The sequence below is a fragment of the Vulpes lagopus genome, chromosome 12 (genome assembly GCF_018345385.1).
Source record: "Vulpes lagopus strain Blue_001 chromosome 12, ASM1834538v1, whole genome shotgun sequence".
Lineage (NCBI taxonomy): Eukaryota > Metazoa > Chordata > Mammalia > Carnivora > Canidae > Vulpes > Vulpes lagopus.
In genome coordinates this window covers 17,541,170-17,568,971 of record NC_054835.1, presented here as the reverse complement: position 1 = coordinate 17,568,971, position 27,802 = coordinate 17,541,170, and the positions used below count along the sequence as shown (strand labels likewise).

Genomic DNA, 27,802 nt, shown 5'->3' with positions numbered 1-27,802 from the left:
ATTAGTGTTTTTAGATGTTATACCAAAATATTTCTTCACCTAGGGACACTTGGGTGGCTCAGAGGTTGAGTGCCTGCCTTTAGCTCAGGGTGTGACCCCAAAGTCCCAAGATCGAGTCCCACATTGGGCTCCCTTGCATGGAGCCTGCTTCTCTCTCTGCCTATGTCTCTGCCTCTCTCTCTTTCTCTGTGTCTCTCATGAATAAATAAAATTTAAAAAAAAACAAACAAAAATGATTTCTTTATCTAAAATATTTAGAAAATTTTAACACAGAAAAATATGTTCCACACAAGTATCCAATCAGATTGGCTATAATAACATATAGCATCAAAGTCTTAGTGGCTTAAAAGAGTAACAGTTTCTCATTAATGCTACATGTCCATTTTAGATTAGTGAAGATTCTGCTCCATGCTACCCTCACTCACCAAGGACATGACTGGCCACTAACTATGGTAGGAAGAATAGAGTATAACAGATTATGCATCAGCTTTTAAGACTTAGAGCCTTCCACCTAGAAATGGCAAAAGTCACAAATTTCATTTGCTAAAGCAGTCACATGACCATGTGCAACTCCAAAAGCAGCTTAATCCCACCATTATCTGGAATAAGGAGAACCAGAAATACTAGCAAACACAAATGACTATCATAATAAAAGATAAGGACATTGTATTATACAAGATGCTTTTGGTTACAACCAATCTGACTTAAGGAAACAAACAGTAGTTAGGTAGTGGTTCACATAACTGGTAACTCTAATGGAGGGGGGAAATGCAATAATGTTATTAAGTCTCTATCTTTCTCTCTCTTTGGATTCTGCTCTTCTTAATCTTAGGCAGATTGTTTCCATGTGGTAGAAAAGTGACCACCAACCACCAAGCATATATCATCCTTTTAATCAGAGAGTCCAGGAAAAAAGAATGTAATCGTTTTTACCACCAGCATCCTTATCTAACATGAGTCTTAACAGGACTCTGATTGGCTCTGCTTGGGTCATATGCTACTCTGAATCCATCATGGAATCCAGGGAAAATGGGTACTTTGACCAGCCTGATATGTATCTATGGACATATGGCTGTCCTAGTGGCAGAAAAGCAGGGCCAAGGATTGTCAGCACCACCAGAATCACATAGAGTAGAATAGACAAGCTCCCAAAAGGAAAGCAGATCATACCAAATAAGCAGCAGCTGTCTACCCACAGAACCCTATTATTTCATTTCCTTCAGCATTCCCTTCAACTGTGGTGACATATTTAAAGTTAAATTCTATAAACATAAACTCATGTGGTCTTGGCTTTCATACTACAAATTATTGCTGATATTAAGCCAGATCCATTGTAAAAACGTACCAGGGAATGTATACAGGTAAATCCTGGAACAAAATTTCTTTAAGTTATTTTGCATAAGGCTTCTCTGACTGTAAATCCAAGCAATTAACAAGGAAATTTCCTCTTACATAACCAATGCAGTGGGTGATTTTTGAGATACCCAAATGAACAACATGACAACATGATTACTATGCTTGTCTATGTAAGGATTAATATCCTTTTCTTATTTTAAGTGATAGTCAACAGCAATAAAATAAACTTTGTTTTCTCATTGTTATTCTTATAAAATTTTTGTAGAAACAAATTTCTAAAGAAATTAAATGCTCAGCTCCCAGGAAGTTCTAGGTAATACACACTGTGACTTGGTACATTCCTCAGTGTAGCTTCTTAAAACTGAGCAGGACAGACACAAAACAAAGAAAAAGAAACACAAAACAGTATGAACAAGAACACTAAAAAAAAATAAACATGGTTACAGCATCTGTATATGAACATTTTTCTAGATCAACATAAGCCCACATGACTTTAGGTTTCAGTAGTAATGCTATATAACACATTACTTAATCATTTTAAAGATGGTAGCTACATATAGTAAAACCTCTGTTTACCTTCCTGCAACAGCTGATAAAGCCCTGTTTTTGGCCAATTCTTTCTCACTCAACACCCTTTCCACTGCCAGAACAATTTAGCTGATGCTTAAAAAGTCTTTCCTTAGAGCACAGAGCAACAGAAAAAACAGCTATGCAGGTGGAGCCATCATGTTGGACAAGAGAAGGAACAAAACACAAAGCTCACTTTCATTTTTAAAATGGAATTATTCACCATCTGTGAACTATCTCACCACAGGAAGTCTGACAAATTCAGTAAGTAAACTTGATTGCAGTGAACTCTCATTGACTACATAAGAAACGTTAAATTTTTTTTTTTTTAGCACTTGGCAGCAAAACTCCCTTCAAAATCTTGCCCTCTTATGTTCTCAAGCTAGAAGACAAATTTAAACATAAAACAAAGACATTCTGGGCAGGGTCTGAATTCACTGTAAACTTCTAGAATAGATTTCCATCTACGCCAAACTCCCCAGGATTCTTAAAAAAGATGACATGCTTTAGCCACTCTCCCTAGTTTCATATAAAGAATCAAAGGCAGAAATGTATAATTTTAGAAAACAGGCTAAAGATAACAAAAGTCAGGCAGTGAGAATTTCTATAAGCATGTGATACGGCAAACTTTAAAGTGAAAGAAAAAACACATTTTTGTGTGTACTAATTTCTTAGAAAATATTAAATTGGAAGATCCCAGTTTCCAGGCCTAGAATTACATCTCACTGAATGAAGAAATGAATGGCATTTAAATCTTTTGTGGGGCTGGAACAATCTATTTTGGAAAAGCAATTTTGGGGGGAGACATTATTAACATTTCAAATAGTGTCAACAATTAACCTTGATCAACCTGAAGCTTTGCTCAGCAGTGTAATTACACACATTAGTTACCCAGCTTTGTGGGAAACAAAGAAATACAGATGTTTCCAAGCAACGTTAGTTACATTCTGTTGAGTTTCCTATGTCACACTCTATCATTGGTATTTGTGAAAAGCTAGCTTCAAAGCAAAACCATAGCTAGGGCTAAAGCGAACAACCATTCCTCAGCCTCCATTTCCATCTTCGAATGACATTTATAAAAGTAAAGCACAAGCATGATATTTCCTTACCAGTCAACTAGACTAGATTCCTACAGTCCAGTAGTGTGGTAGGTAGGCAAGCCCATACGTGACTTTTGGATAGAAAGCTACTCTATGGACCACCAAAAATGGGTGATTCTCAGAGGAATAGATGAACCCTTTGTGAGACTGTTAAATTATAACAGTGGCTAACATTTATTACAGGCTTACAATATGCCAGGCCTTAATCTAAATGTTAGCAGATATTATCTCATTTTAATCTTCATAATAATCCCACAAAACAGGCATACTATTTATTATTTCCATTCTTCAGATGAGAAAATTGAGACTTAGAGATGGAAAGTAACTTATCCAGGGTCATACACTCTTCACCACCACACCATACTGACTTTCTGCCAACTTTCCTAATATTAAGAGCTCTATCCCCCAACAAATGAGTTAATCAAATCAAATCACAGAAAAACAAAAAGCCATAGACAGCTGGGGCTTTGTTTTTCTGTACATTCTTCAGAGTACAGCCAGGCAGATCTTTTTAAAATGTTAACTCGTTCACTCCCCAGCTGAAAACTCTGCAATGGCTTCTTATTGTCTAGAGAATAAAGACCAAGATCCTTAATTTAGCTTATTAAGAGTCTTTGTCTGCTGGCCTTTGCTGGTATCTCTAGCATCATCTTGCGTTTTCTCCTCCCTTATTTTCTATGCTCCAACATTACTGGCCTTCTTTTGGTTCCCTGAATATGCCATAGGTTTCCTGAGCTGTATGTATTTTCTTCCCCACTCTCTCCACCCAACTCTCTAGTTAACTTTGACTCATCTTTCAGAGCACAATTCAAAACACTAGTTCTCCAAGGAAGCCCTCTTTTGCCTACTAACCCTTAAGGATGTCAGATCCCAACTTGCTAGATTCTCATAGTATGTGTACTTTCCTCTTCTCAGAATCCATCACAATTATAATTTAAAAATTCAGTGCATAATTAGCTGTTTAATGCCACTTTTTCTACTAGAATGTAAGTTTCAAAAGGAGGGACCATGTTTGTCTTATGCGTCACTATATCTCAGCAACTAGCACAAGTGTCTGGCACACAGGAGGTACCCTGTACATATTTGTTTGTTGAAAGAATAACCAGTGAAGGGTAAACATATACACAAGAAATGGAAACTAAAGTCATGCTCTTAAGGCACAGGGGTCAGTCAAGGAAGTGTGATTATGGTCACACTTGAAGGGAGCTCCAAGGCCAGTTATGCTCCACTTTTGGTACTGTGCTTAGTGCTGCTCCACATTAAGACAGTTTAAATAGTTCAAGATAGAGATGTAGAACCAGACCAGTAGAAACGGAGACGGAAATGAATGGAGAAGGATATGAAACAGTAGTGCTTGCTTTAAAACAAGACTTAATGAGAGATGGAGCTGATCATAAGACCTGGACCTAATTCACATGGTAGAATTTAAATTATTATGACACAGCAACATCATATTTATGTTCCAGTGGCTTTTAATTGGTATTTACTTGTTATATGTACTCATAACAGGAAGGGCCATAAATTCTGAGTGCCAGAATTGCTTAATATAGTCCTGGCTGCTCTATAGCTCACTTTTAAGACATCTAAAAATGGCCCTAGTGAAGGTCTGCTAGCGTTAAAGAAGTTCTTTGAGAAGGAAAACACACACACACACACACACACACACACACACAAACGTTATATACCAAAAATTGAAAAGGCAACCCCTCTCCCCCATGAAGATCACTGAGCACTTCCACAGATATAACCTGTACACTAATCAATTCCAAGGCTCTTCATAGCAGCCAGAGAGATTCAGGCTTAAATGGAGGGGACAGGTAGAGACGTGTAATAAAGAGTCTTTTTATCCTATATATTAACTTAGGGCAAATACAGTATTTTCTATCCTCTCTTCTTTGAGACTACAAGTAAGAGATTCTAGAGACCCTGGCTTAGTTGGGTACTGGATTGATTTTTAAAAATCTAAAGTAAATTTCAAAAACCCATTGTCTTTAAAATATGAATAAGACAACTTTGATATTCCAAAAGCGTCACCATTTGAATGAAACTCCTTATATTTAAGGCCTCTGTGTGTTTTAATTCTTCTTGTTATTTATTTATATAGTTTTTAGTAGTTGTAATCAGAGTCTATGTGTAAATTTTGTTCATTTTTATTTTATTTTTAAAGATTGTTTTAAGTACTCTCTACACCCAATGTGGGGCTTGAACTTACAAACCTGAGATCAAGAGTCTCGTGATCCACCAATTGAGCCAGCCAGGTGCCTCAAATTTTTTTCATTCTTAAATTTGTCATATCAAGCAAGGAGTAAATTACTCTCTTCTTGTGCCACATTGTATCTAGTACACACATCTACTCCATTATTGAACTTACACTATTTTTAATAATCTTATTTAGATATCTCTTTTTCTACTCCATTATTGAACTTACACTATTTTTAATAATCTTATTTAGATATCTGTCTCTTTCTAGGCTGTGAGCATTTAAGGAAAGGAGTTGTCTTCTTTCTTTTAAAATAACATTTGTGGAATGAATGAATGAATGACTGGTGACAATGAAATTCTGTTCTACTCCTCTTTTTAATTATTTTAATACTTTTTAACACATACACCTGGTATACAATTCAAAAAAGGACAATATGATAAACATTAAACAAGTCTCCATCTCACATCTGTTCCCTGAGCCAACAAGTTTTTCTCCATAAAGACAACTGCTGTTTATTATTTTATGTGCATTACCAGATACAATCTAGGCATATTTAAAGATCTAAATATATTCCTAACCTCTAATTTTTTCCCACACAAATGAAATATACATACTGCTTTACATATTGTTTTGTTTTGTTTTGTTTTGGTAAGATTTACTTACTTATTTTAGAGAGAGAAAATGAGGGGAAGGGAAGATGGAGAGGGAGGGAGAGAATCCTTAACCAGACTCCCCACTGAGCTTGGAGATGGATATGGTACTTGATTCCAGGACCCTGAGATCATGACCTGAGCAGAAATCAAGAGTTGGTGGCTTAACCAACTGAGCCACCCAGGTGCCCTGTTCGTATTTTAATAGGAGATAATTCCATATTAACTCATATGGAAAGACTTTGATAGAATCTAGAATATTTAAAATTTTTTACTATTACAAATGACTTTGCAATGGATATCCTTGAATATATGAAATTTCACATACATAGGAATATTTCTGGAGGATAAATTCCTAATGAAATTTCTAGAGCAAATGCTATGGACATACAGAATTTTGATAGAAATTTCCAAAATGTCCTCCATGGAGCTCATCCTAATTTATAGTCCACCAACAATACATAGCATTGCTGCTTCCCCTATGTCCCCACCAACATAACACAATATCACACTTTTTTTTTGATCTTTGCCAATCTGATGGGTAAATAATGGTATTGGTTATGAGGACTACGGAATATTTTTTCATATGGTGAAAAGCCATTTGTATATCTTTCTGCGAAAGTCTATTAGTTTCTTTTGCATATTGTTATGTTTCTGATCTTTAAAAAAATTGTAGAACACATTATGTATTATAGAAATTAGTTCTTTATCATACGTGTTGAAAAGCTTTTTCCAACATGTCGTCTTGTAAGTTTACAGGCTCTTCCAATGTAGAATTTTTGGCTTTATGTATTTGAATATATCAACGTTTTCTTTTATGATCTCTGAGTTTTGTGCCTAATGCCTTCAGAGTTAATATTACCATAGTTTACTTAACCATTCCCTTTCTCCTATTATTAAACATATTCACTAAAATTTTAGTACTATAATTTTCTCTTTAAACAATTTCCTTAGAAGAAGTTTTCCAGAATTAAATTTCTAGGTCAAAGAGTTTGGACATTATTATAACTTTTGACTGAACTGTCAGATTGCCAGGATTTATAATCTTCACCAATATAATCATCAAGTTAAGAAGTATACATGAATATCATGCACAGATCTTTTCTAAACATAAATTTATACTAGCATTATTCGAATCTATTAGGCTCATAATCCAGGGTTTAAAGACTTGCATCACACTTCTACAGAATCTGATCAGCCTAAGAACTGCTGTTATTTCCTGGGAAGAAAAAGAGTAAATGGACAAATTCTTCTGGAGCAAAGGGGGGAATTCAGAGGACTCTGCTGGAAAATCCTAGAGTAACTTGGCAAATTAAGCACTGCAGTAGAGTCAAAAGAAGACAGCACCATTTAAATTCAAGGCTGTATTTCATCATTTACTTCCTTCTCTTCTTTCCCAAGAGCACAGTGTCCCTCCTGTCCAACATTCTTTCCAAGTATCTTGAGGTTCTAGCAACCATGTAACGCATCTCAGTCAGCTTCTTCCTTTCGATGTCTTCTGCTTGGCTCCTGGATCAGCCCTTCAAGTTCTTTAAGTTCAACTAAGGCCAGGAAATAAGATGTTGATCCAAAATGGAAAATCCAGTCACAGCCCATGCATGCCAAGAGAGCACTTCCTTATGCAAATATACCTAGTATAGTTATAGCAGAGATTCTCAGATTCTTTGGGGGCTATGTCTCTCTATCATTTGCTGAAATTCATATTCTGCTTGCAATACTTTTTGCTATTTTAGGAGGAAAGAATTATTATTATAATTTCATAATCATAAATTTTATGAGGCCTCTTCTGGAAATTGGTACAGTGTCATGAAAGTACTGCTTGTCAGACCAAATAGGAGAGTCAAAAGCCTGGGGTAGATTCCATGCACATATCTGACAGGCAGTATAGTTTAGTGAGCAGAGCCTTGGAAATCAGACTTGAATTTCACCACTTACTAGATGTGTGATACTAAGCAAATCCCTGAGCTATTCTGAACTAAAATATCACCATGTTAGAGAAGCCCTTCTTGACCATCCTTTATCTAAATGGCTATTCTCCCTTATTATTATTCCCCCCATTTGTATTTTTCATTCCACTATCACATTTTATAATTGAATACTTATTTATTTTTTATCATGTGTGTTCCTCTGTAAATTCCATTAAGGACGGGGTTTAATTTGTTCACCACGGGATACTCACTGACTAGCATGGTACCTACCACAGAGTAGGCTCAAATAACTGTAGAATAAATGAGCTTAATTTCACTGACCCTAAAACATTATTTAATATGAATAATACACATAAAAAAATATAATACAGAGCCAGGAACATGGTTAGTGTCCAAGAAATGTTAGCCATTTTAGTTATAGTTCGCAGCAAGTCATGGCCTTTGTAGCTCAACTTTCCTAACTGTAAAGTGAAAGGAAAAGTTACTAACCCTTCTCTACTGCCAAAGTACACTGTAAGATTACAAAAAATAAACAAAAGGCATTAGAAGGAACTCAGAAGATAGGATTCATTAAGATTAAGAATTTGTTAAATTTACAACTCTCCCATGACATTTATCTTAAATCAGGGCCATCCACTGCTCTCTCTAGGATTAGGAGTTCTTGCCTAATAGTCTGAAATTGCAAATTCACTAGGACTTCACCCTAACCACTAAGTAAAAAGATATTTGGGAGAGCAAATTAGGGTTGAGAAGAGCTGTGCTTGAGTACAACAGTGGCAGTACTCTAGAAATTAACAGAAAGAATGGAGAATTAATCTGGCTATAAAATAGTCCAGTGATATATCCAATTTCCAGTGATATGTACTATCTTACCTCTTGAAACATGAACTTGTTATTAAGCTACCTCCTCTTTCCTTAAACTTCTGTCAACAGTTTGTCTTTACAATATCTCAAATTCAGTCTTCAGAAGCCCCTAGATCTGTAATCTTATAATTCCTCCCTAGTGAATTTCTAAGAACCATGATTCTCAACACGGGTGCATGAAGTACCACCAATGGACCTTTGTAAAGAATAAAGATGTCCAAAATCCGCTGAATGAAAAAGTTGCTAAGATTTGAGTGTCTATTTTTTAAAAGCTCCACAGATTATTCTGGTGCAAAAAACAGAGCTAATAACCACTATTCCATTTGCCCCTGACCTCCTAGTACCAGAAAAACAATATTTCATTCAAGAGCAAAGGCAATCCAGCATTAGGATAAAAGCTCAGAGTATCAGGCAGACTTAGCTGTCACTGCCAGCAGGATCACACACCTCAGGGAAGCCTCTGTTTCTTCAGCATTAAATGGGAAATACTAGGAGCACTTAACCTCAAAGACTTGGATTTAACACTAACTTGTATGAAAATCACCTAGAATGTTTGGCAAATAATAAGGGCTAAATAGATTGCCTTGCTAACCTTCCAAAAGGTAAATTATTTCCAAGCTACAAGCTAAAAACTGTCTGTATAATTTTATTAATGAAAAAACCTACAAGTCATGCCATCTTCTGGTTTTCTTGCTTTCCTAAATCAAAATAAGGAACAAATACACCTGAACAGGCCCTGCCTCAGATTATGAAAGCAAGATAACTCAGCTAGTCAGAGACTTTTATTTGGTTGATTTTATAAATTAGACCAAGCTTTTGGTGTCCGCCTGCAATTGTTTCACTGCTACATTCTATATCCTTGTGCCAAATATCTCTGGTCAAAAGAAGGACCAGAAGTCGGACCAATATAAATCCAGCACAGGTGAAAGCAAGCATCATTTTTAGATTCCATTACCCAAGGCATTAAATATGTGCAACTTGCAAATCATTATGCTAGGCACTGTGGAAAATATAAGGATGTATATATAAGAGAACATTTCTGGCCCTTCAATTATCATTTTATGAATTTAAATATATTTTACTTATTTTTTAAAGATTTATTTATTTATGAGAGCAAGAGTGCTTGCACTCATACACAATCACAGCAGGGAGGTGCAGAGAGGGTCTTAGGTCGACTCCAAGCTGAGTGTGGAGCCCAATGTGGGCTCTATCTCACCACCCTGTGATCATGACCTGAGCTGAAACCAAGAGTCAGAGGCTTAACCAAGTGTGCCACCCAGGTGCCCCTAAATACTGTAATTTAGAAATGCCCACAAGGCAAATCAAGGATGGTGAAGAAAAGGAAAGATGGTCAAGATGTCCATTTTTTCCTTCTCCTCCTCTACAGAGCTGGACTATAAACTTAAATTGTGCCCACAGACAACAGTGGCACTGTCCTGACGCTGTAGAAGAGATGATGACACTAGGGAATCCTACATCTGCCCCTGCTCTCTACTTAGCACAGAAAATGTGTCAGGCCCTCTAAGTACCTTATATAAATCATCTCATTTGATACTAACAACTCTCTGAGACAAGGACTATTATTACCCCCATTTTACAGATGGGGAAGTGAGGCTTAGAGAAGTGAAGTCATAAAGCCAGGAAGTGGTGGAGCTGTGACTCTGACCCAGGTTGTCTGAGCCTGAGCTCTTTATTACATGATGTTGAGCCCTGATTCTGGGGGCTAAAAAGGGTTGTCTAAAGAGCATAGCCTCATGCTCACATCAAAATCATGTGGTCAAGAAGTCACAATAGTGGTTACCTCGGGGGCTGAGGGTGACGATGGCTGAGAAGGGAGAAAAGGGCGTATTTAGCAAAAGGGGGAATTGGTGGAGGGGGGTGGTAATATTCCATTTCTTGTTCTAGGTACAGGTTATGCAGTTTCAATGTGTCTTTGTGAAAATTCATCAAGATATAAATAAAAGTGCAAGGTAAGTGCACTTCTCCACATGTATATTTTATTTCAATTGAAGTAAAATATACAAAGTCTAAAAGTGGTCTTTAATACTTTGTCTGTATACCAGCTCCTAGCAGTACTGATGAAGGAAGAATAAGTCTTTATAACCTCATGGAAAATCTTGCCCTTAACTGACACAGGTTCACTGAGGATTTGGATCACTGAATTTCACTATCTTGCTCCTCTTTTAACAGAAGCCTAGCCAGGGAATTTCACTGAATAGAAGTTAAATGCATTGTAACTGAGTTATTGAATGCAAAGGCAACTCTTAGGATTCTAATCAATATCCGGGAATCCCTGGGTGGCTCGGTGGTTTAGTGCCTGCCTTTGGCACAGGGAGTGATCCTGGAGTCCCGGGATGCAGTCCCACATCGGGCTCCCTGCATGGAGCCTGCTTCTCCCTCTGCCTGTATCCCTGCCTCTCTCTCTCTCTCCTCTGTGTCTTTCACGAATAAACAAATAAAAAATCTTTAAAAAAAAAAAAAAAAAGGATTCTAGTCAATTTCCTATTTCGTCCATTCTTAAGGAAACAGATATTACAGACATTGCAGATTGGAGCTCTGATTGAGGAGGTACAAAAATTAGCATAGCTTAGAGTTAAAACAGTGGTTTTTAATCCCTCATTCACAAAAAATAATTCTGGAACCACTTACAAAATACCTATATTTGGGTCCCACTCACAGAGATCCTGATTTAACTAGACTGGGGTGAGACTCTTATTAAATTATTTTAAAAGGTCACCAGGTGGACAGCCTGGGTGGCTCAGCGGTATAGCGCCCCCTTCAGCCCAGGTGTGATCCTAGAGACCCGGGATCGAGTTCCACATCCGGCTTCCTGCATGGAGCCTGCTTTTCCCTCTGCCTGTATTTCTGCCTCTCTTTCTCTCTCAATCTCTGTGTGTGTGTGTGTGTGTGTGTGTGTCTCAAATCAATCAATCAATCAATCAATCAATCAATCTTAAAAAAAAAAGGTCACCAGGTGACTCTAGTGCGCAGACTAGTCATCTAGTGATGTACTAGTGTACATCTCAGACATAATGAGATGTACAGAGTTAAACATTAAGGGTGATTTTAAAAATAACCTCTGTATATCTAAGATTACTACAAATCTCATTTTCCCTCAATTAAGTCCACTCACGCAGGTAAGATTTTTAAAAAGAAAAGTTGAAAATTATTTCTCATTTGTTATTCTAAGATAAAATCGTTGAGGTATGCTTTCTGATTATATCTTATTCTGGAAAAAGAAAAATAAATTTGGCATCACAGGAGGCCTTTTGCCAATTTCTTCATTTAGATCAGACTCCCTCCAAAGGGAAAAACAGGAATACCATTCATGGTGAAACTATGTTTTTGCCATCGGCAACACTTTTATCCTGTTCTCTGACCAGGTGCCCTAATAAGTAATCACTCTACTACGCAGCAGAGGTGATGTAGAAACAATTCAAATAATCCTCAACTCTGGTGGGACAGCTGTTTGCTGTTGGTTAACTGGTCATTTGGAACCCATAATAAAACTCACATCTTCTTAGCAACAAATTTACTTTTTTTTTTGCTTTTTATATTTGTGTTGTCCAGTGAAATGATTATCTCTGCAAATGAACCTGAAAAAAGGAAAAAAATATAGTACTAAGAGCAGAATGAAAGAAGATAAATACAAATCATCAGAAACAACCAGATGCACATACTGTCGGCCTACACACCATCACCACCTTCCAGCCAACTACTTTGGTTATCATTGTTTCTGTAGATTATGCACAATATATAGTTGTTGCATGTGTCTGCTCACAATCTCTAGAGTCTTACAAAAGCAGGTTTAACGACAATAGCAGCTTTCCCCTTTTAAATATAGTTTTACTTTCTGAGCTTATAAATCAGTCATTGTTTTGATCATCCCATATACCAGATTCCAAGACTTAAAACATACAAGAAAAATAAGATGCTTCAGGAGAATCCTGAAGATTAAAGTCCCTTCTATTCTCAGTCCATAGGCTGGCTACTCAATAGCAGGCCTTGAATTAGCGCTTGCTTTATCTTAATGCTAATAACTTTTTACAATTCTTAAATCCTTTATCTTAAACTTAGTGAGATTTAAACATTCTCTCTCTCCAAAGTCATTCTTCCACTCCATAAAATGACTACAAGAGAAAACTTCCACAGAAGTTGTCATCTAGAAGGACACTGGTATGTTCTGAGACACCTGTCTTGCCCTAGAAAAGAACACAAATCTACAGTTTAAAAATGTAAAGCATACTAAGCCAAATAATCCTTACATTTTAGATTTTCCTTTGTTTTTGTCTGCCTTCTCGACATTTGATTCAAGGGTGGCCTTTTCTTTTTTTCTTTATTTTATTTATTTTTTTATTTTTTTAAAGATTTTCTTTATTTATGAGAGACACAGAGAGAGAGGCAGAGAAATGGGCAGAGGGAGAAGCAGGCTCCATGCAGGGAGCCCGATGTGGGACTCGATCTCAGGTCACCGAGATCATGCCCTGAGCCGAAGGCAGATGCTCAACCACTGAGCCACCCAAGCGCCCTTTTTCTTTCTTTAATAACAAAAGGCTAACACTCTTTCATTTCACTGGGTTAATCAAACAAAATGCTGTTTTGATTGCATTAAAGGAAAATGCATTCTCTACAAGGATTTAATATCCAGGCAAAGGAATGAAACAGACCACAAAAATAGTATGACCATCTGCATGTGTCTCCTCCTGTTTGGCAGGGTGGGAGTGGGGTCAGAGAAGCAGGGAGAGGAGAGAAAGAAATAGCTGTTTTGAGGAAATAAGCTAATGTAACAAGCATTTTCCTGACCTCTAGGCTGGGGAAGATATAAGCCTGCAATGGTAATGAACTTACTTGTTTCTAATTGAACCCTCACAAACATAATCAAAATTCCAGCTCACACAGAGCCTTTTCTCCTTTAAGGCAGAATAGCAGCAGGTCTGGGATGAGGGGTGAAGAGGACTCTCAGGAGTCTCAGTGGCTACTGCAGCCACCAGTACCCCAACCTGCTTTAGTCACTGTCTATGATCTTTCTCATCTGAAGCCGAAGGGAAACTCCTGCAGCGAGGGCCACTACCTTCTTCCTCTCCAGCCTTTGCCAGTCACATTGTCAACCCTGCTCTGGGGCAGACAGTCCCTTTTCCCATGATGGAGGCCTCCAACAGCCCTGTGCACAGCAAAGGGAATAAGAAGCAGCCTCTACCCTTTATCTGGTTCCCTAGAGGCTGAATAGACCCAGAGAAGAGGCAGAAGCCTTTCTATATTCCTCCCCTCTCTTCCAAGAAAGCCCCAGGAGATCTAAGGCAGTCAGTCCTCTTCCAGAGAAAGAGCTTATCCCTTCTTTGCCTCCACCCAAGTTTCCTTCCACTCATTCAAGTATTTCTTTTCTTCTCCTCATATACTGCATATGAATGATTTTCTCCTCTCCTTTTTAAGAACTTCTATGAATATCCATAAAACTAAGTTGTTGAAGCATAGAGTGTACAGTTCTCCCAGGGTAGATTCTTTAAAAAAATAAAATAAAATAAATTTTAAAAAATTCAGCTTTATTGAGGTATAATTGACAAATGAAATTGTAAGATTTTAAAGTGTACATCATGGTGATTTGATATACATATACACTGTGAAAAGATTCTCCCCATCTGGTTAATTAATATATTCATCACTTCACATATTTATCTTCTGTATTAAAACATTTAGGTTCTGCTTTTTTAGCAATATCAATTATAAAATGCAATGTTATCAACTACAGTCACCATGTTTTACATTAGATCATCAGACCTTGTGCATCCTATAGCTGAAAGTTTGGTGTTAGGGTAGATTCTATACTTTATGCCTAACCTCCATTGCCTTGGGCCCAGTGATTAGTGCATGACAGTCAATCAATGCTTGGAGAATAAAGGAATGAATACATGCACCTGTGTGTAAGTGAATGAGTGAATACAGCCAACCAAAGTTTATTTTTTTTTATTATTATTATTTTTTTATTTATGATAGTCACAGAGAGAGAGAGAGAGAGGCAGAGACACAGGCGGAGGGAGAAGCAGGCTCCATGCACCGGGAGCCCGATGTGGGATTCGATCCTGGGTCTCCAGGATCGCGCCCTGGGCCAAAGGCAGGTGCCAAACCGCTGCACCACCCAGGGATCCCAGCCAACCAAAGTTTAGAATTCGGTTATCCTGAGATTGAAAAAGTCCTTCAGTGATTAACTTTACCTCCTACTCTTCTTTATGACAGTTAACTTCTATTTCAAACAGTTATCAAGATCTCATGCCATTTCCTTTGAAGAAAATTCAAAGTGGGTCTTTCAATCAGTTTACTCTCCAGTTTGGTTTTCAAGTGTAAGCCTTCAAACTGGGAAGGAGCTCTTCAATCTTTTTTAATGTGAGGGAGGGGATGGGGAGCTAAGGAAAGGGAAAAAGACATATGGGATGTACTCCCCAAGCAAACAAATCAGGAGGAGAATCCAATACTTTTTAAAAGCCAGCTAGTACGTGTAACCACTTTTGCCTTATGAAGAGGAAAAGACAACAAACCTAACTTAAATGAATGAAAGGTCTGGCAATTAAATAAAGCAATCCAGAATAATCTGCAAATACATATACCCAACTAATAGTTTCTCAGAGACCCACTAAAAGTAGTTATCTTTTCTCCACATGTGTACAACTTCATAAAAATATTCTTCATATAGCTTGCCATGTACTGGTTTCTTTAAGATGAAATCAGCCAAAAAATAAGCCAGTCCGATAAAGAGGATGCCACTGCTGACTGAACCAAATAAATCTTGAGGAAACTATATAAAGAGCCTTGGCATATATCCTATCAATGACGATGTTACCTGCTGACAATGAGATCACTGATGGGTGTCAGCCGAGATCTGGTGTCAGTGCTGCCCCTGCTTATCATACAACACTGGGCAAAGACTATAACCTTTCCATCCCCAGTCTGTCATCTGCAAAATGTTGATAATAAATAAGTGTTCTTGTGAATCCCTCAGTTAATGTTTTCAAACACTAGGAAATGAGTACAGCTCTAGCTATTAGTGAGTGAGTCACAATAACTAACTTCCTGCCATTCCACATTCATCATCAATGCTGAATGAAGTGCAACCAGATAAGTCAATGTAATAATTGAATGAGGTCCTGAAATAGTGATCACCTTCTTTGTGCAATGAAGGTGAAGTAAAGAAGACAGTCTACAAGTAGGCAGTACTATGGTGATATACTTAAGAGGCACAGCTCACTTCAAGAAATAAAGTTTCCATTGGTGAAACTTTAACAATATTTATAAAATGCCTACTGTGTACAGTAAACATCCTGAAACAGACAGAATCCAGATTTTATCATCAAGGTTTGTAGAACCTAGTTTTAGCCATGGCTAGTAAAGGGAGTTATCCTGTTGGAAGAGATTTACATTTGTTAAAAGTCAATTTAAGGGCACCTGAGTGGCTAAGTCGATTGAGCATCTGCCTTCAGCTCAGGTCTTGATCCTTGCATCCTGGCATCAAGCCCACCTTAGGCTCCTTGCTCAGCGGGGAGCCCGTTCTTCCTTCTCCCTCTGCCCGCCCCCCTTGTGCTCTCTCTCTTCTTCTCAAATAAATAAATAAAACCTTAAAAAAAAAAGTCAGTTTAAGTCCTCTAATTTCAGCCTGATTGCACAGGTAATTTGCAATAATCAAGCAATTATGTTGGGGATCAGGCCAGATAAATAAAATCTATAACATCTCACGAAATGTAGTTAGATAGCTCCACATTTGAAATGACCCAGTAATTATAATATTGTATAGCTTAACATTATCAACAACCAGGATGTGTTAGGTTTATGTATGTGGGGTATAAAGGTCCAGTGACAGCACTAATACCAAGCAATTGCCATGGGGAAAGGGAAACTATTGACAATTAAAAAATGTAAAAACCCACAAAACAATCATCCTTTGTTGAGGGAGAACTTACTCAAAGTTCCAGGATACAATATCTTTCTACTTTATAGATATACCTTGAGTGGAGATTACTATGCATACATATATACCATACTATTTATATATATATACTCATTCTAAGTTACTTACTATATATTTGGCTGAGTGACACCAAATAGATGAAATAATAGGTGCTATTTCAGTTGCATTTAAGAGCCAGATTCATCTAAAAAGCTTTCACTTGAAATACCAAAGGCTGTATAAAACATATACCTACGTACATTGGAACCACTAAAGATATCTGATTCTTCACATTCACGGCAAAGTAACACTGCTGATTCACTGTCTTCCAAATGAGAGCTCTGTAATATAAACAACATCATTTCAGAGATCCAAATGAATGGGGCCATAGGCATGAGGGAAAAGCCAGCAGAAATCACTGAATCATGTTAGCTCATAGGTGAGAAGGTGCAATTCTGATTAATGATGTCTATTTTGGAGAGAATAAAGCCAATGAGTTGATTGGTTAGGTGACTAGAAAACTGATTGAGGAATGTTTGATTAGCTTGAAGCATTTTCTATGGTTTCCAATTTGGGCAATGGGGTGTCCGTTTTCTGTAAAGATGGAGGACATGGTATACACTCTGGACACTTCTCGGAATGGGGTAGGTTTGTGTTCATTTATCCTCATATCCAAAGGTACATATTTGATATGATTGTTTAGAGTCAGGCTTTAGAATATAGCATAGGACATGATTGGGGTATCTAACTACTAGCCTCATTAGCTCTCTGCTAACAAGTGTTTATAAGAACAGCCAAAAGATATGCCCTACCCAAGTCCCCCTGACAGATGCCAGAAAACAATTTAAAACCTTTCTTCCACTATCCAATCTCTTTTTCAGAATCTGTCTAGAAGATAGATACGGAAAACGAGACAAAGGAGTGAAACAATTAGCTGGTAACACAAGACTATTTTTCCCTTATGAATAACACCACCACAAAAGAGGAGAAAAAAAACTCCAACTCTGACCCATTAAGTTCCATCCAAATGTTTGCTGTTTGAGTAACAGCTGCTGGAAACTGAGCTTTCCCTACATAGAGATGTAGATGCTATGTCATCAAAACTTCCCATTATCATATTATCCAGCAATCCCACTTCTGGGTATAAATCCAAAAGAACTAAGATCAGGATCTGTAAAAGATGTCTGTACTCTCATGTTCATTGCAGCATTATTTACAACAGCCAAGATAACAGAATCAACCTAGAAGTCCAGATATAATACACGTATCTATCTATTTATATATATATATATATATATATTTTTTTTTTTTAAGATTTATTTTTATTTATGATAGACAGAGAGAGAGGGAGAGAGAGACAGGCAGAGGGAGAAGCAGGCTCCATGCCAGGAGCCCGACACGGGACTCTATCCCAGGACTCCAGGATCGCGCCCTGGGCCAAAGGCAGGCACGAAACCACTGAGCCACCCAGGGATCCCCCCTATCTATCTATATTATAGCGTTCTCTCTCTCTCTCTATTATTCAGCCTGAAAAACAGGAAGTCCTAAGTGAAATAAGTCAGTTATAGAAAGATGAAAACTACATGATTCCATATATTTGAGGTATCCAAAATAATCAAACTCACAGTAGCAGAGAGTAGAATGCTGGTTGCCGGAGGGCCAAGGGGAGGAGTAAATAGAGAATTTTTGTTTAATAGGTATAAAGTTTCAGATTGTAAGATGAAAAAGTTATAGAGATCCACTGTACCACATACTGCCTATTGTTAATAATACTCTATTGTGCTTTTAAAATTTTTGTTAGGAGGGCAGATCTCAGGTTAAATGATCTTACCACAAAACAAACAACAAAAAAATGCAAGAGGCACAAGGAAACTTTTGGAGGTAATAGATTTGGTGATGGTTACAATGATGGTTTCACAGGTGTGTATGTCCAAACTCATCAAATTGTATATATTAACTATGTGTAGTTTTTTTAATCAATTATACCTCAATAAAGTTTTTAAATAAATGACAAAAAAACTTTTCACTACTACTGGCTGAAATTTAATCACATATAACTACTCTGTGGCTAACCTAGTTGACTCTTACTTTGATTTTTCAAAGCTGAAACTATGTTTCAACCCATTGAATACCCGCAGAGATTAAGAGTTTTAGAGTGGAAATAAATGAAAGTTCATTGTTATTATTCCTGGTAACTGCCTTTTCCTGGTTTATTTCCTTCTTTCTTTTTCCTACCTTGATCCTTTGCTTACTTTAGTTTTCCTTATTACAACCAAATCTCATCTCCATTATCCCTCTCTCTTCCTCTTTTATAAAATAAAACAGAAACAACCAAATAGTTAAATTACTTTTTAAATCCTGCAAATACATTTTTTACTTTCTCTTTCTTTTTAATTTTTTTAATCTATTTTTATTTATTTATTCTTACTCCCTTGCATTTTGGAGGGGGGGAAAATAAGAACTTTTAAAAAAAGATTTATTTATTTTAAGGGGGGAATGGGGTAACTGGGTGATGGGCATTAAGGAGGGCACTGGATGTGATGAGCACTGGGTGTTACATGTAATCTCATAACCCTGAGATCATGACCAGAGCCAAAATCAAGAGCTTGACCCTTAACCAAGACACCCACCCCGGGAAAAAATAAGAACATATACCTCCCATTTGTATTTTTTAAAAATCAGACTACAAAATACTTGAAGACTTCTAAAGTCATATTAGAAAGGCTAAAGGCATAATAATAATAATAAAAAAACCCCACACACACAAAGGATCTGAAGGAATAAGGTAGAGATCAAAACTGCTTTCAATTCTCCCAAATACTCATATCACAACAGATGATAAAATAGGTAATGTTAAGCATATCAAAAGTAGCTTGTCACTGCCACAGAGTATACAATTAATCCAAATTACACTAGTTAAGATTTTAAAGTTTTCACTCTTGTAAATATTTCAGCATGTTTACCTGAGCTCTTTAAAATAGCTTCAAGAAAAATAAATAAATAAATAAAGTAGCTTCAAGAAAGAGGTCCTGTAACAACTTGCACTCCTAAAGTTATTTTAAGACTTTACTGCAGACTTATTAATTGCAATTTAATTCATTAAGATACAAAGTATCAATTTAAGTATACTGGTTGCATTAGAAATAATTGGTTCACAGAACAAGTATTTACTTGCAAACAACATACTTAGTTCCAAATTAATTCCAATCCTAAAGGAAGACAAAGGATATTTCAAGTTTTTTCCTCTGCTTTCTGGGGTACTTGGTAATTCCAGTCGCTGAGTTGAGTTGTTCCTGGGTTCTGCAGAGTGAACTGCCATACTTTATAACTATGAATGTATATTAAAGAATTCTATTAATGAACGAATGAATATTTAGGAATTCTATTAATATAATTTAGCACATTAAGTCAAATGAGAAAACTATAGGATTATCTAAATATATTGATGCTAAAAAAAGCATTTGATAAAATTAACACTTTCAGTACACTATAAATAAAAGATGCTTCCTTTACTCACTCTTTAGGTGGGCTTTCATATATACACAGTACTCAAGTTGGTAGGCCCTTACCCCAATTTGGCCTTGCCTGAATTTCATATTGAACAAAAACCTCCAGTGTTTTTCTAGCATGAGGATGGTGATCATCCCCACTTGGTACTGCAGATACCAATTCTCCTTTCTTTTCCCTCTTTCCCTTCCTTCTTTCTTTCCCTCCTTCCTCCCTTTCTAAATGTCCTTTTGGTCACTTCAGTAGGAATTTTGAAGAGGATAAAGTCAAACTCATGTTTTTTTTTGCATTAGAAGTGCCAAATTCAAATCTTAACTAATTGAGTTCATATCATAGTTCTACCACCTATTAACCATGTGATGTTGAACACATTACTTAATTTCTCTGAGCTCAATTTCCTCATTCATAAATATAGGCACAACAATAGCATCTACCTAATAGGGTCAATGGAAAGATTGCATGAGAGATAACATAGGAAGAGCACTTAGCATGACTTAGCTACTGATGTTCTACTGTTGCTGCTGCTGTTGCTAATAATAATATGATAGCAATAATAATCTCCATACTACATGTAAAAAGCTTACAAAATTGCATTAAATTCTCTTTCAAAGGAACTTTTGCTATCTAGGGAAATTCTGCTCCTATAAAATTATAAGTGTTTCAATTCTAAATAGAGACAACTTGTATTCCCTATATAACCCTGAAGTGTTGAGCTCACAATGAGTCATTTGTTACAATTTATTGTACCCCTACTAAGTAATTTTCTGAGTGCTGAATTAAATACAGTAAAACTCTAAACAAAAAGGGAAAGATAACTGAGTAGGTTCCAGAATTGTTTTTGTTTTTTATGGAGATGCAAAAACTACAAAAATAAGGATATGGCTCTGTGAAAATATGCTCCTTTGGCTAAGTATTGTTTGGAGAAAAACAGGGACTAAGATTGTTGGTAGTAAACACATTCATATATAACAAGAAATCTCAATCCAGAACAGCTTCTAAGCAACAATTATAGTAATAAAATGTTGCAATTTTTATATGGAATGTATGATGCAAGGACTCATGTCCTAAGGAGGATGTTTTGAAGAGTGTTAAAATCTAAGTAGTGCAGTTACCTAACAATTTGCAAGCAGAAGTCTTAAGAAATAATCCCACAAGAGTCAAAACCTTTTGCTATTCTTAAGAGTCTTTTATTCTATTCTTGTTACAGTTTATGTGATTTTAAGAAGCAGAAAACACTATTACATTTCTTGTATCTTTTATATTTTCTTCTCCAACTTCTTTGGGGGGTTCTAAGTGAACACACTACAGTAGTTCTTAAAAAAAAAACAAAACTAGAGATTTAGAAAATATACTATTAGACACCATACCATAAAATATGTGTGTACCTTAAAGCCTGGTGAACACTTTGGGACTAAGAGTGTTTAACCCTTAAAAGGCCAAGGCAAGAAGTAGGTATTATTTATCCTGACACATACATGTAGCTGGCTTGACAAAGTGATTTCACAGCCTAATGATGACCTAAGTGAGACAATTCTCTCTCTGTAGTCCCTAACCCCAAGTTACACATTTAAAAACTCCCTTCCTTCCTTCACATTCCCATGACTTATTTTTATAACTGAAAGTTTGTGCCTTTTGACTCCTTTTACCCATCTTGCCACACTTCCCCCACCTCTGGCAGCCACCAATCTGTTCTCTGTGTTTATGAATTTGGTAAAAACCATGATTTCAATATATAATATATGCATATTGCAAACAAAATTCAGAAGGTGTAAAGGAGTATTTAAATTTTCCTCCCATCCCTATCCTCCCACCTCCTAATTCTCCACAACCCCATTCCTAGAAGTAATCACTATGTGAGTTTCTCGGGTATCTTTTCAGAGATATTATGTGTACATACAAGGATATATGTATATCCTTTTCCTCAAAATATACAATGACACACCATGCCTATTTTTCTGTCATTATCTTTTAAATCTATTTTTGTTTCACTGTTTTAAAATAACATAACACAAAATTTACCACCTTAACCATTTTTATGTATAGAGTTCATTAGTATTAAGTATATTCACATTGTCGTTCAACCAATCTCCAGAACTTTTTCATCTTGCAAAACTAAAACTCCATGTCCATTAAAAAACTCATCCTCCCCACTATATCCCCCTGGCAATGGCTATTCTGTTTTCTATCATTTTGATTACTCTCAATACTTCAGGGGCACCTGGGTGGCTCAGTGGTTGAGCATCTATCTGCCTTTGGATCAAGGAGTGATCCCAGGGTCCTGGGGTTGGGTCCCACATGAGGCTTCCCCCAGGTAGCCTGCTTCTCCCTCTGTGTCTCTGCCTCTCTCTGTGGCTCTCATGAGTAAATAAATAAAATCTTTTAATAAATAAATACTTCATATAAGTGATATTATAGAGTATTTGTCTTTTTGTGACTGGCTTATTTCATTTAGTATGTCTTTAAGGTTCATCTATGTTGTAGTATGTGTCAGAATTCTTTCCCTTTTAAGGCCGAATAATATTTCACTGTATATATACACACACCACATTTTGTTTATCTATTCACTGGTCAATAGATACTTATTTCAGTATTTTTGATCAGTTAGTCCATTGTATAGATGTTCCACAATTCAGTTAATCAGCCTCCTATTAATAGATTCAGATTACTTGTAATTGCATTCATTTTCTAATTTGCTGTAACGACAAGCTTGACAGCTTAAATGATGCAAATTTATTATCTTTGTAGTCTAGAGGTCAGGAGTCCTAAAATCAAAGTGGTGGCAGATCCATAGTCCTTCTGGAGGATCTAGGGGAGTTTTACAGATTGAAATGTGCCCCCTCCCCCAAATAATCCCTAGGACTTCATAATGTGACTGTATCTGGAGATATGGTCTTTAGAAAGGTAATTAAATTAAAATAGGGTTTATTAGAGTAGGTCCTAATACAATATGACTGGTGTCCTTATAAGAGGAGGAAATCAGGACATGGTAACACAGAAAGGAAAGACCATATGAAGACACAGATAAGACAGACATCTACCACCCAAGGAGAGAGATCTCAGGTAAAACTATCGACCCTGCCAACACCATGAATTCTAGCCAGAACTGTGAGAAAATTAGTTTCTGTGGTTTAAGCCACTAGTCTATGATACTTGTTTTGGCAGCCCTGATAAACTAATACAGGGAGAATCTGTTTCCCTGCCTTTTCCAGCAACTAGAGGCCACCTGCATTCCCTTGACTTGTGGCTCCCTTCTTCCATCTTTAAAGTCAGCAAAGATGGGTTGAATCTTTCCCATTATTTTATCAATCTAACCTCTTCTCTGTCTCCCTCTTTCACCTTCAAAGGCCCTGGTAATTACATTGCCCCCTATTCCAACAATCCAGAATAATCTGCCCATTTTAAAGTCATCTAATTGGAAACCTTAATTCTGTCTGCAACCTTAATTTCCCCCTCACCATGTAACATATTTCCAGGTTCATAGCTGATTAAGATGAGGACTCTTTGGGAGAGGGGAGCATGATACTGCCTACCACAGAATCTTCTTTTCTGCAAGTTTTACTGGTGAAAAGAATTGTTTTATAGAACCCAATATTCATACCAGTATACTGGGAAGCACAAATAACACTACAGCTATATACTTTGCACATAAAGCGGATCCTAAAAGCTTAGTAGCAGCAGCAGAATGTTTGAAATTGCCCTTTCTGGATGACTGTTTGGATTTCATTCAACCACAATATCTCACACACAGGCCTCTTTGTAATCAATGGTACAGATCTGCAAGACAATTGGCTAGTATTAAGGATATAATCTATGGCCATTGAAGGACAGCAATAATTAGTCACCTAGAAAGTTTAAATCCGGATGAATTGGTAGTTCCTTCTTGGCATCCACAGTTCCTTGTACATATATTTTCTAATCCTTACCTCACTCTACCATAATTATTTCTATATATATTGTTTTCCTTCCTCTAGAGTGTGAATTTTTCAACTTGTATCTTTAGGGCCTGGCACACGTTAAGCATTCAATAAATATTCAGGGCAATTCTTCCCTGTTGTCAATAACAATAACACAAATTGAAAATGAGTTGTAGTCTTTGTGTATAGCTATGGTTAAGAGACCAATCGTCTTTCCAAACACATGATGTTTGTCCTTTAATTAGTCATAGTAGCAACAGCTCCTACTGAAGGGCCAACTGTTACATGAGACACTGCCTCCATTAGGCTCCAAGTTAGCATGGAGGCTTTAAGCCAAAAGGGAATCTTCATTTCTCAGAGCTACTTAGAAGGTTGGCTTGTCAGTGGCTGACTCAGTCCAGGTACTCATATCTCAGTACTCCCTAACTTTGGCTTGCAATTTAGTCCATCTCACCTACAGAGGTATTGTTGCTTTTCACTCCTTGCATGTACCATGTAGCTATTTTACAGTAAGCATCACAGGCATGTTTCCCCACTCAGTGCTCCCTTCAAAAGCAATAGGATTTCTCAGTATAAATCTTATCCATCCTTCACAGATCACTCAAATCCCAGAATTTCAGGAAGCTTCAAAATGATGACTTCAGCCTCACTCACCTTCCTCTCCTTTAAGCCTTCATTGCCTTGGCAGGGTTGGCAAACTATAGCCTATTATCATATGGCCAGCAAACTAAGAATGGTTTTCACATTTTTGAAGGGTTGTTTTTTGTTTTGTTTTGTTTTGTTTTTAAAGGAAGAAATGCAACAGAGACCATTTGTGACCAGCAAGACCGAAAATATTTACTACCAGGCTCTTAACAGAAAAAGGTTGCCAACCCCTGCCCAAAAACACACAATTCTGCCTAATGAGAAATTGCCTAGAATTATCTCTAATCTTTAAGAATCATAGTCTTAGCTCCCTTTAGTAGATTCTCCCTGTTGTCTACCAAAAGTCAACTCTCAACTCTCTCACATACCTACTAGTCCCACCGCTGAAGCTGAAAAGCCATATACCTGCCTTTTTAGCCTTCAAGCAGGCCAGCACAGTTATATATTCTAATCCTGGGCAGCCTTCCTGGCACAGTGGTTTAGCGCTGCCTGCAGCCTAGGGCGTGATCCTGGAGACCCTGGATCGAGTCCCACGTCAGGCTCTCTGCATGGTGCCTGCTTCTTCCTCTGCCTGTGTCTCTGCCTCTCTCTCTCTCTCTGTCTCTGTCTCTATGAATAAATAAATAAATAATCTTAAAAAAAAATAAATATATTCTAATCCTAGTCAAGGGGACCTAAGGGCAAGTCTGCTCGAGGGAAAGATTTCCAACCCTGATAAAGGAGAATTGAGAAAAACAATGACAAAAACTCTGCCTTTTCTCTGCCTTTGGCTGCAGTGGTGCAAAGATATGAGGTCTATAGCTGTGACAGCTATTTTGTGACCTTGAAAGAAGAGGCTCAAAACCAAAAGGCAACATGCTAAGGATGGCAGTGCAGGAAAGCAACAAAAGAGACTAGCTTCTATGGACAGTTACGATAATCAGAGCATTTCTGATTTAATACTAAAATATTTAATACTGGGCAGCCCCGATGGCGCAGCGGTTTAGCGCCGCCTGCAGCCCGGGGTGTGATCCTGGAGACCCAGATAGAGTCCCACGTCGGGCTCCCTGCGTGGAGCCTGCTTCTCCCTCTGCCTGTGTCTCTGCCCCTCTCTCTCTCTCTCTCTGAATAAATAAATAAATCCTTGAAAAAAAATTCTAATACTAAATCTTGTAAAAATTATACACTACAAAATCATTCATTAACTGTAAGTGGCAGAACAAAGATTTTAACTGAAATCTCCTAGATACCAACATCCCTACTCTCTCATTATTATCTCCCCCTTCTAAGTCTTTTATCTCAAAAAACAGTGATAAGATTTAGAAGTTCTCCACATTTTATTGAGATATAACTGATAGATAACATTTTATTAGTTTAAAGTATACAACATAATGATATGATAGAAGAGTAGTTGTAGATTGGGAGGCTTTACTTTTTAATTCTTTGAATGTTCACTTATGATAGTATGAATGTTCACTTATGATAGTATCTCAGATCCTAATTAAATACATTACTTGTAATAAAATTTACACTCTCACACAGATTATTTGAGTATTTTTTTTTAAAAGCCCACCAAATCCTGTCATCTTGAGGTTTGGGGTTTTTCCTTCTCTTTTTTTGATATAACCATCTGTCTACAAAGGCATGTTTCTGAAATAGGAGAAAAACCTTAAGGAGTGATTCTTAAAGTGTAGTCCCACATCACTAGCAACAGCATCATCTGGGAACTTGTTAGAAATGCAAATTCTTAGGCTCCACCCTGGATCTACCAAATCAGAAAATCTGGGGGTAGGGCCCAGAAATGTGTTTTTAACAAGTTCTACAAGTGATTCTGATCTACATCTACAGATAACATTGTATAAATCACTGCTTTAGAACCACAATGGTGCAATCATATCAGTCCTAGACTAGCTCTTTAAAGCAAAACCAACAAAAGGAAACTGATAAATTGTCAGTGAGATCTAAAAGCAGTCATATATTTATATACATAGATTATTCAATTTACATAAAGAGGCATTACCTGTATTTAATGAATGCCTAGATAGGTAACTAAGGTACCAAAGAGGATTCTGAAAAGCAATCATCCACAGAAGAACAAATTCATAAACAAGTAGCTAGCAAGTTCATAAACACATGAAAAAGCAAAGAAGCCAGTAGTAGATGGTCAACCCTCACTGAAATCTCACAAAAAGAAAATAAAATAGCAACTCAGAACTTCTAGATCTGGAATCTCAAAATACAAAAGAAAACTTGGATTTATGTCTCTAGTTGCTAATTAAATGGCTCAAAACTGATATACAATCCATAGAGAGATTATCTATTTGTCTCACCTTAGGCAAACCAAACAATCTATTATTTTCCATTTGGAGTTAGGCTTCTGCTATTAACAAATTAGCGGCTTAGTTCCCTCCTTTCTGTGTAGGAACTAAAAAAGAATGTTCTGTCAACTTCATGAGCTGACAGCAGGCTAGCAAAGCAAGGAGATATAAAAGTTTAATGTGCGCTGAAAGCATACAATTCTCGTTGACCTCCATTTATTTTGGAAAATCATCCTACATATTATCTTTATGGTCATTAAAACCTTAGACTTCTAATTCCTTATTTCCCTCCTCAGACTAATATATGAGAGCTACCTGTGGTTTAAACACAGCCATTAAAGACCCCCAACCCCTGCCATACAAATACCTTTAAAATTTTTTGTGTGCAGCTTGGTTTGGAACCTGGACTATGAAAGGAAACTGGGCTTTAGAGACGATAATGCATATACCATGTAATATGACCACTGTATGCTTCTGTAGAGTGTGCAAAGAAGTGAAGCTCTGTTATTCCTTTGGGGAACACAGGTTTGAAGAGCAAAGAGACAGCTATTTTAGAGAAACTGGAAGAGTTCAGAAAACAAGAAGACACTGAAAAAGAAAGCAGAGAAAAATCTCCCTTGGACAACTGTCTGGGTATGTGTGCCAGGAAAGAAAGACAAGTGCAGAAAGATTGCTGTTACTGAGATAGAGTCCTGAGACATGACCAAGTCAGGTTTCAGATGATTGTGAAAGAACAGTTTTTACTTAAAATCAAAGATTAGACCTGTTTCTCAGTAAGTAAAGAGCTTGATTCCTTCTTTAATAAGTAAGAGAACTGAGAGACTGAGCTCTAGCACCA

At 37.0% G+C, this 27,802-nt stretch overlaps 1 protein-coding gene across 2 annotated transcripts in view; it reads right to left on the bottom strand.

Annotated features, from left to right (window-relative positions):
• SSH2 (slingshot protein phosphatase 2) overlaps positions 1-27,802 on the bottom strand; it is a 237,270-nt gene that overhangs the window by 163,809 nt on the left and 45,659 nt on the right. The window contains exon 2 of one of the 2 annotated variants that reach the window (XM_041725969.1): positions 16,862-16,942. The exons of the other annotated variant lie outside the window; for it this stretch is intronic. Within the exon in view, the coding sequence (XP_041581903.1) occupies positions 16,862-16,942 (81 nt within the window). The remainder of the gene's footprint in view (positions 1-16,861; positions 16,943-27,802) is intronic. 2 annotated transcript variants of the gene reach the window in all.